General features: G+C 38.9%; 1 protein-coding gene across 9 annotated transcripts in view; it reads left to right on the forward strand.

Moving 5' to 3' along the window:
• LOC126072187 (zinc finger protein 14-like) overlaps positions 1 to 9,012 on the forward strand; it is a 62,543-nt gene extending 53,531 nt beyond the window's left edge. For 4 of the 9 annotated variants that reach the window (XM_049876973.1, XM_049876974.1, XM_049876975.1 and 1 more), the window contains 3 exons: positions 3,498 to 3,621; positions 4,945 to 5,095; positions 5,452 to 9,012. In XM_049876973.1, coding sequence (XP_049732930.1) covers positions 3,591 to 3,621; positions 4,945 to 5,095; positions 5,452 to 7,729 — 2,460 coding nt within the window. In that variant the 5' untranslated portion in view covers positions 3,498 to 3,590 and the 3' untranslated portion in view covers positions 7,730 to 9,012. The other 5 variants (XM_049876972.1, XM_049876976.1, XM_049876970.1 and 2 more) reach the window with 5 other exon arrangements.
• The last annotated feature ends 281 nt before the right edge of the window (positions 9,013 to 9,293 follow it).

Consider the following 9,293-nt stretch of genomic DNA (forward strand, 5'->3'; position numbering starts at 1 on the left):
GTTTACAACTTTTGCATTCCAGTCACCAGTAATTATCAATGCATCTTGATTGCATGTTCAGTCAATTTCAGACTGCAGCATCTGATAAAAATCTTCTATTTCTTCATCTTTGGCCCTAGTGGTTGGTGCGTAAATTTGAATAATAGTCGTATTAACTGGTCTTCCTTGTAGGCGTATGGATATTATACCATCACTGACAGTGTTGTACTTCAGGATAGAACTTGAAACGTTCTTTTTGACGATGAATGCAACACCATTCCTCTTCAAGTTGTCATTCCCAGCATAGTAGACTATATGATTGTCCGATTCAAAATGTCCAATACCAGTCCATTTCAGCTCGCTAATACCTAGGATATCGATGTTTATGCGCTCCATTTCATTTTTGATGATTCCCATTTTTCCTAGATTCATACTTCTTCCATTCCAGGTTCCGATTATTAATGGATGTTTACAGCTGTTTCTTCTCATTTTCAGTCGTGCCACATCAGCAAATGAAGGTCCCGGAAGCTTTACTCCATCCACGTCATTAAGGTCGACTCTACTTTGAGGAGGCAGCTCTTCCCCAGTCATGTTTTGAGTGCCTTCCAACCTGGGGGGCTCATCTTCCAGCACTATATCAGACAATGATCCTCTGCTATTCATAAGGTTTTCACTGGCTAATGCTTTTCAGAAGTAGGCTGCTGGATCCTTCTTCCTAGTCTGTCTTAGTCTGGAAGCTCAGCTGAAACCTGTCCTCCATGGGTGACCCTGCAGGTATCTGAATACCGGTAGCATAGCTTCCAGCATCACAGCAACACACAAGCCCCTATAGTACGACACACTGACAGACACGTGGGGGCAGTTTGATCTATGACCTCAATTCTCTGATGGATCTAAGAAGAGTTGTTTATTTTCAGTTAGTTTAGTTTTTTCTTGTGGTATGGATGGGATTGACAACTTCTAACCAATGCCAGACCAGAAATCTAAAGTCTTCATTCATTTCTACCATTAATATTTTATTTATTTTCATGTTTCTTTCTTCATACTATTCATTTGTGTTGCTTTTAATTTTTCAGTGTCTCAATTTATCCTTAGCCTATTGCTAATTAGCTTTTTGTCTTTTCTTGAAGTGTGCAATATTTCTAACCTCTGCTGGGCTGGAATGTGAATGGAGCGCTTTGAATTATGTGTTTCTACATTGAGACTTGTTAATATCGATGAGCATTTGGATTCTATAATAGATTGCAAAATCATTACAATCTGTCTGGTTGTAATTTTTTTATTTGAAGACACCATTTTCTTTTACCAAGCCATGTTTCATTATTTACTGTTTTCTTAAATGGTTATTTTGCTTTTCTGTCTTCCCTACACTAACCCTCGAAGATAGAAATGCGTGTGTGAGTCCTTCTTTATCTCTCACTGTGCCTCATTTTCCGTAGAACTTACTGACACCTGACATTATATCTTATTTATTTACTGTACACACCCATAGAATTTATGATCCATATGCATCCAGATATTTGTTTTCTTCAGTGCTGTGTCTGCTTTGCTCACATGAAGTTGGCTCTTTGTAAATATTACCTAAATCAACTTTGTTAAATTAATGATCCAGAGGTAAGGCCCTGAAGGCAAGCATCCTGTTTGACACACAGGGCTTTGCCTTGAGAAGGGGCTAAAGATTGTATGAACTGAATAAAATACAGGCTTTGCCTCCTCTCCATGCTGCTCAACAGGGCTCTAGAATATCCATAGTTTTACTGGAGAATGACTGCCCTAAAAACAACAAAACTCTAATCATGTGAACAGAAATGCAGTTGTCAGGAATTTAGACTTCAGTGACAAACTGACCTGCATTCAGACCCTGGCTCATCAACATTCCATTTAGGCAACATTTAGCATGTGATTAATTATCTGTAATATTCCTGTACTGTTTGAATTGATAACTGCTTAGGAGAGCTATTGTAATAAATGAATGACCTAGTCTGTCGAAAGCTTTTTGTAAAATCTTTCACATATTGTAGTTGTTCAATAAATAGAACATTTTACAATTAGTATATCACAGTAATGAATGTTAGAGTTTCTCATGGCTTTCACATATGTAACCTGGTCCACTGTAGTAGAGAAGACTTTTTAATTTTGTCTCTGCACTGAAGTTTGTTGTGACACCATCATACCAGGAATGATTAGAGATGACCTAGGCAGCTTGCTTTACTCACTGCCCATAACAAGAGGAGCCTTCCGGTTCTATAGCTGATCTGCTGTTCAGTCCTAAGGTAGCATCAGAAATGCAGTGTAGCATCCTTTTTCCTCCTCATTGCATGTGGAAGTTGTATGTTTCAAGCTGTTTCTCTGAATGTAGTCTGCAGTGGGATCCTATAGACTGGGAGGTTCCAGCGGTCAGAGTTTGGGTAGTCATGCTTATGTGTCTTTTAGGGGCTGCCAATGTGAGAAAATTTTGAGGTGGAGCCTCCAGAGGCCTGGTGTGTAAGTTTCCTATGGTTAACGAGCAAATTAACTGCTAAGCCCTGTGTACTTCAGTTAATTTACTTACAAAATATGAATTGTAACTTAGTCTTTATGGTCAACAAAAACAAGGGTATACTGTTTTCACCTTTGTCACCTTATAAGAGCATGTGTTTGTGTGTATGTCTGGGTGTTTGATGAACGGTGCAGTCATTAATGTTTGATACTCAGTAACATCCAGGCTCGAAAGTTTGAGAATTGTGGGGAGCTCTGGATTTTCATATCTCCTGTTTCTCTGCGTATGTTTCTAACCTTCTTGCCTATCTCCATGAAAGGGTCAGAGAGGATGACAGTGCAACTGCTAAGTTACTGAAAAATAGGTGACAGATATGTAAAAATTCATAACTTTCAGAAAGAATATCCTTTTTTTGACAGGTTGCTGTGACACTTCCTGATGGCCTGGGTTCTTCAAGAAAATACGGGTAGCTCAGATCTAGTTTGCCAGTTTGTGTGGGTCTCTGGGCCTCTCATGGTTGGTGAGAGGCAAAGGGAAAAGTTGCTGGTCCTTCTTTGTTCACCAGTTGTTAGTATCTCATCCTGCTTTCACCTTGTGCTTTATGTTTTACTAAGTGTTCTGGCAGGCCTTATGGAAGGAGGTGAAGTTGTTTTTTCCACAAAGAATGACCTGAATGTGGGTATAGGTCTATGATTTGTAGAGGAATTCTTTCCTTTTGGTATGTGTCCTGGCTGTTTTGGACCATAAATATAGACAGGAATAAGACTGGAATTGGTCACAGTTAAATTGTGGAGGGATAAGTTCAATGTGTTAGAAATATTGTTGAATCTATGAGATAGGATGCCAACGGTCAGGAGGTAAATGTAGACAGCAAAGGGATGAGGCTGATGGCCAAATGCTAGAGTAGGGCACAGAACCTTGTGTGACCGTGACCTTCCTGTGAATTCTCAGTTTCCCTGGACTGACAGTCACATCCATCTTTTCACACACTTTAGTTAAGTTGTTACCTTGCTGATCTGGAATATGTGGGCTGTTTTAGGACTCAGTGGTCTTTGAGGATGTTGCCGTTGACTTTACCCAAGAAGAGTGGGCTTTACTGGATTTTTCTCAGAGGAAACTCTACACAGATGTGATGATAGAAACCTTCAGGAACCTGGACTTGGGTAAGGATGGCTTCATTTTTCTTATTTATTCATTAGTGAATAAATAAATTGTACTCATCAGCCTTCTTATAGAATTTGAGTTGAGGAATGGGAATACATTGGCAAACATGACAGACGTTTTTACTACTATCCTCATGGAGCTTATTGTGCTCTAGTGACTTCCCCAAGAAAGTAAAAAATCTATGTATTAAAGTCTTTATTTCATATGTGTTTAAAAGCCTTGAGGCTCTTTAAATGTTGTGTGAGCTTTGGTTTTAGGGGTCACTTTGAGGCAAAGGGGGCCTTGGTGGCAAAGTGGTTAAGTGCTTGGCTGCTAACCAAAAGGTTGGCAGTTTGAGTCCACCAGCCATTCCTTGGAAACCCTATGGGCAATTATACTCCATCCTATAGGGTTGCTATGAGTCCGAATTGACTCGATGGCAACGGGTTTGGCTGTTTTTTTTTTGAGGCAAAGAGAGATTTGTGGTTTGGGACCATGTTTGAGTTTTACTGTGTTTACTACAAATTTGACGTGATTATTTTGCTGCAAATAAACTCACACTTATCCATCTTAGAGACCCTGGAGACCAAAGTATTGGACACAATGTCAGCAAAATGTGCCCTTCCCTCAGGATCTGCCCTTCACCATAAGCACTATATCAGCCACACTAATTTTTCTCCCTGAATAGCAAGGGGAAGATCTGAGAGTGGAGATAAGACTCATCCAGATCTGCTGTTGCAGGGAGCACCGGAAGACGAGAATCCTTTGAAGGACCAGCCCTTCTGGGATGGAAGTACATTTGAGGAAATCAACTAGCAAAAGTCTTTCAGTTTGAGGACAGTGAGCATCCACACACACCTAAGCTTACTTTTTTTATTTTTACTACTCTTACACCTTCTATTTGTGGGATTAGAACCAAAAAAACCCAAACCTACTGATGTCGAGTTGATTCTGACTCATAATGACCCTATAGGACAGAGTAGAACTGTCCCAGCTGGTGGATTTGAACTGCTTATCTTTTGGTTAGTAGCCAAGCCCTTATCTACTGCACCACCAGGGCTCCACAGACCGTCTCTATTACAAGTTTTAATATACCTTTATACACATATATTGTTTGCAATACCTTTTGCTTTTGCTCTGCTAATTGTGCACTATTTATGTCACCATAACTCTCAGTTATCATGAAATGATTTCTTATTAAATTTCCTACGCTTTGACCATTTCTAAAGTTTTAGAACAGCCAAATGCCTCAAAGTCTTTTGTCGCATATGCCTTATTCCTTATAAAATTTCCTTACTGTTCTGTTGCATACTGTGAAACTCCACTTAAAATTACTGGGTCAGTTTCTCAACAGGATAATAATGAACAAACATTGTCTAGTAAACATATAATAGTGCAATTCATGAAGAATGATTCCTGGACCTTTGTGTTAGGAGAAATCTGTGAATTCCATGATACTGAAGATCAGCACAATAACCAGAGGAGGTACGTGAGGTGGGTGTCATTCACATGACAGCGAGCGGTAACTCAGGAGAGCATTTTAAGGTGTCATGATATTTGTGTGTGTGGGTACAAAACTGGCTCTCTAAAATGTGTTTACATAATTTTACAACACAATATTTTCATAAATATGAATCATATGGAGCATTTGAAATGTATTTCACTTGTACACAATTATCAGAAAACGCCATTATTTAGAAACACTGACAATAATGGTAGTGCCCTCTGAGAGATGATTCGGTCTATGCAACATGAGACAACTCAGTGCAGAAAACATGCACATTGACTCTGTTTGGTAATTGTGAAATGATGACATTTAATTCTAATAACATGTTGTCTATTTTTAACAGAAGGTATATGGTAGAGCATCTCCATGAAGGTAAAGAAGTTAAAGTAAAGAAAAAGAATGGAGGTAATAAGTGTGGGAAAACTTTCAGCTGGATTGGAGATCATACTGGGCTCAAAAGAACATTTGCTACAGCAAATCCTTCTGAATGCCATGAGTGTGAGAAAGCTTTCATGAATCATTCGTCATTTAAGCATCACATCGGATCTCACACTGGATACAAACTTTGTCATTGTAAGGAATGTGGAGAAGACTTCAGTTGTCGTTCTTACATAAAACCTTGTGTGAGAACTAATACTGCAAACAAACTCTATACATGTAAGCATCATGGGAAACCCTGTAGTTCTTCCTCTCCCCTCACTAAACTTGTAAGAACTCATAGTACAGAGAGGCCTTATGACTGTAAGGAACATGGGAAGGCCTTTAGTGAGCCTTCACACCTCATTTTACGTGCAAGAAGGCACAGTAGAGGGAGGCCTTATGACTGTAAGGAATGTCAGAAAGCCTTTCATTGTTTCTTAGATCTCACCAAACATATAGGAACTCACAGTGGAGTGAGGCCTTATGAATGTAAGGAATGTGGAAAAGCCTTTAGCTTTCCCTCAATCCTCACTACACATATAAAAACTCATAGTAGAGAGAGACCTTATAAATGTAGGGAATGTGGGAAAACCTTTAGTCATTCCTCATCCCTCACTGTATATACAAGAAATCACAGTGGAGAGAGGCCTTATGAATGTAAGGAATGTGGGAAAGCCTTTAGTCAGTCTTCACACCTCACTGACCGTGTAAGACCTCACAGTGGAGAGAAACCTTATGAATGTAAGGAATGTGGTAAAACCTTTTGTTATTTTACAAGCCTCTCTAGACATAAAAAAACTCACAGTGGAGTGAGGCCTTATGAATGTAAGGAATGTGGAAAAACCTTTAGCTATGCCTCAACTCTCACTACACATATAAAAATTCATAGTAGAGAGAGACCTTATGAATGTAAGGAATGTGGGAAAGCCTTTAGTCGTTCCTCGTTCCTAAGTGTACATACAAGAAAACACAGTGGACAGAAGCCTTATGAGTGTAAGGTATGTGGGAAAGCCTTTAGGCAGTCTTCACACCTCAGTGACCATGTAAGATCTCACAGTGGAGAGAAACCTTATGAATGTAAGGAATGTGGTAAAACCTTTGGTTATTTCACAAGCCTCTCAAGACATAAAAAAATTCACAGTGGAGACAGGCCTTATGAATGTAAGGAATGTGGAAAAGCCTTTAGCTATCCCTCAACTCTCACTACACATATAAAAACTCATAATAGAGAGAGACCTTATGAATGTAAGGAATGTGGGAAAGCCTTTCGTTGTTCCTCATCTCTCACTCTACATACAAGAATTCATAGTGGAGTGAGGCCTTACAAATGTAAGGAATGTGGGAAAGCCTTTTGTTCTTTCTCAGATCTCACTAGACATACAAAAACTCACAGTGGAGAGAGGCCTTTTGAATGTAAGGAATGTGGGAAAGCCTTTTTTTCTTTCTCATGTCTCACTAGACATATAAGAACTCACAGTGGAGAGAGGCCTTATGAATGTAAGGAATGTGGGAAAGCCTTTAGTCAGTCCTCACACCTCACTGACCATGTAAGATCTCACAGTGGAGAGAAACCTTATGAATGTAAGGAATGTGATAAAACCTTTCGTTATTTCACAAGCCTCTCTAGACATAAAAAATCTCACAGTGGAGAGAAACCTTATGAATGTAAGGAATGTGGAAAAGCCTTTAGCTATCCCTCAATCCTCACTACACACATAAAAACTCATAGTAGAGAGAGACCTTATGAATGTAAGGAATGTGGGAAAGCCTTCAGTAGTTCCTCATCCCTCACTGTGCATATGAGAACTCACAGTGGAGAGAGGCCATTTGAATGTAAGGAATGTGGGAAAGTCTTTAGTCAGTCCTCACACCTCATTGACCATGTAAGATCTCACAGTGGAGAGAAACCTTATGAATGTAAGGAATGTGGTAAAACCTTTTGTTATTTCACAAGCCTCTCTAGACATAAAAAAATTCACAGTGGAGAGAGGCCCTATGAATGTAAGGAATGTGGAAAAGCCTTTAGCTATCCCTCAAACCTCACTGCGCATATAAAGACTCACAATAGAGAGAGACCTTATGAGTGTAAGGAATGTGGAAAAGCCTTTTGTTCTTTCTCAGATCTCACTAGACATGTAAGAACTCACAGCAGAGAGAGACCTTATGAGTGTAAGGAATATGGGGAAGCATTTTGTTCTTAGATCTCACTAGACACAAAAAACTCACAGCAGAGAGGCCTTTTGAATGTAAGGAATGTGGGAAGGCCTTTAGTCAATCCTCATACCTCACTGAGCATGTAAGATCTCATAGTGGAGAGAAACCTTATTAATGTAAGGAATGTGGCAACGCTTTTAGTAGTTCCTCAACCCTTCATAAACATAGAACAACACACAGCGGAGAGAGGCCTTATGTACATAAGGAGTGATAGAGACTCCGCAGTTCTTAGCCTGCTGATGACATGTGAGGAGGTACACTGGACAGAAGCAATATAGGTGTTCATTCCTAGTCTCTTCAAAAACCTGAAAGGACACATGAGAGAGAAACCCATTAATGAAAGGAATGTGATATGGGAAGGTTTTTGCTTTTGTCCCATACTTTGCAAAATATGAAGGTTCACACATATGGGAAATCCCTCACCAATTATTCCTACTGAATACATGAGAAGTCACATTTGAGGTTAATCATTTATATGTAAGGAACATGGAAACAGCTACAGGTCTTTTGGAATTCTTAGACAACATTTAATATATTATACTGTGGATCAATCCTATGAATGTAAAAGACAAGGGAAGCATTCATTGCCTGTTCTCCCTTAGGACCCCTGTGAGACCTCACACACATTGTCAGTGTATAACAGGAAGGGAGTTTTCAATAAATGCCTGGGTAAATGCCACAATATTGGTACTGCTAGTAAATGAAATTTTTAAGAAAAATTTAGTCCAAAGAGGAGAGGCAATCATAGTTTACTGTTGTTTGAATGCCAGTGTATAAAATAGTGTGTAAATGATGATGGCAGTTTTATAAAGCATTTATATATACAAACCATCCCATAGGTGAGACTGAATGATTTCATGAGTCATTTTGCTTTTCCTTAATTTGCAATTTTTTTCAGTCATTTTTTAATACCTGTTTAATTTTTCAAAAATAAGAATTCAATTTTAGAATGTATGCTATTACAAGTTTTGACAAATCAATATATGTAACTAGTACCACAAGGAAACTGCAGAGCAGCTCTCTTCCCTCGCTCCAAAAAATTTCCTAATGCTGGCTGTTTTAAGTCAAACCTTCCCTTTACCAGGAGTCTCTGTCAGCTGTCCCTATACATGTCATTCAGTTTGTGGCTTTTAGATTCTGGCTTGTTTCATTTAGCGTCATGAATTTCAGATTTATCCGTGTTGATGAATGTATTGATACTTCGTTCCTTTTTATTGCTGTGTAATATTCTGTTATATACGGATATCTTATTTTGTGTATTCTCCAGTGGAAGGACATTTTAGCTATTTCCTGTTTTTATGAATAAAACAGCTATAAACATTCAAGCATGGATTATTATGTGAACATACATTTTCATTTTTCTCAAATAGATCTGTATGAGTGGGATAGTTGTGTCATATGGTATATGTGTGTTTACCTTTATTAGGAAGTACCAGTCTGGTTTTTAAAGGTGCTGTGCCATTTTATATCCTACCAGTGATGTATAACTCCAGTGGCTGCTGAGATCTAGAGAGGTTGCTTTTGGAGGAATTTAGCACACTTCTCTTCGCT

Source organism: Elephas maximus, chromosome 3, assembly GCF_024166365.1.
Source record: "Elephas maximus indicus isolate mEleMax1 chromosome 3, mEleMax1 primary haplotype, whole genome shotgun sequence".
In the NCBI taxonomy this organism is placed as follows: domain Eukaryota; kingdom Metazoa; phylum Chordata; class Mammalia; order Proboscidea; family Elephantidae; genus Elephas; species Elephas maximus.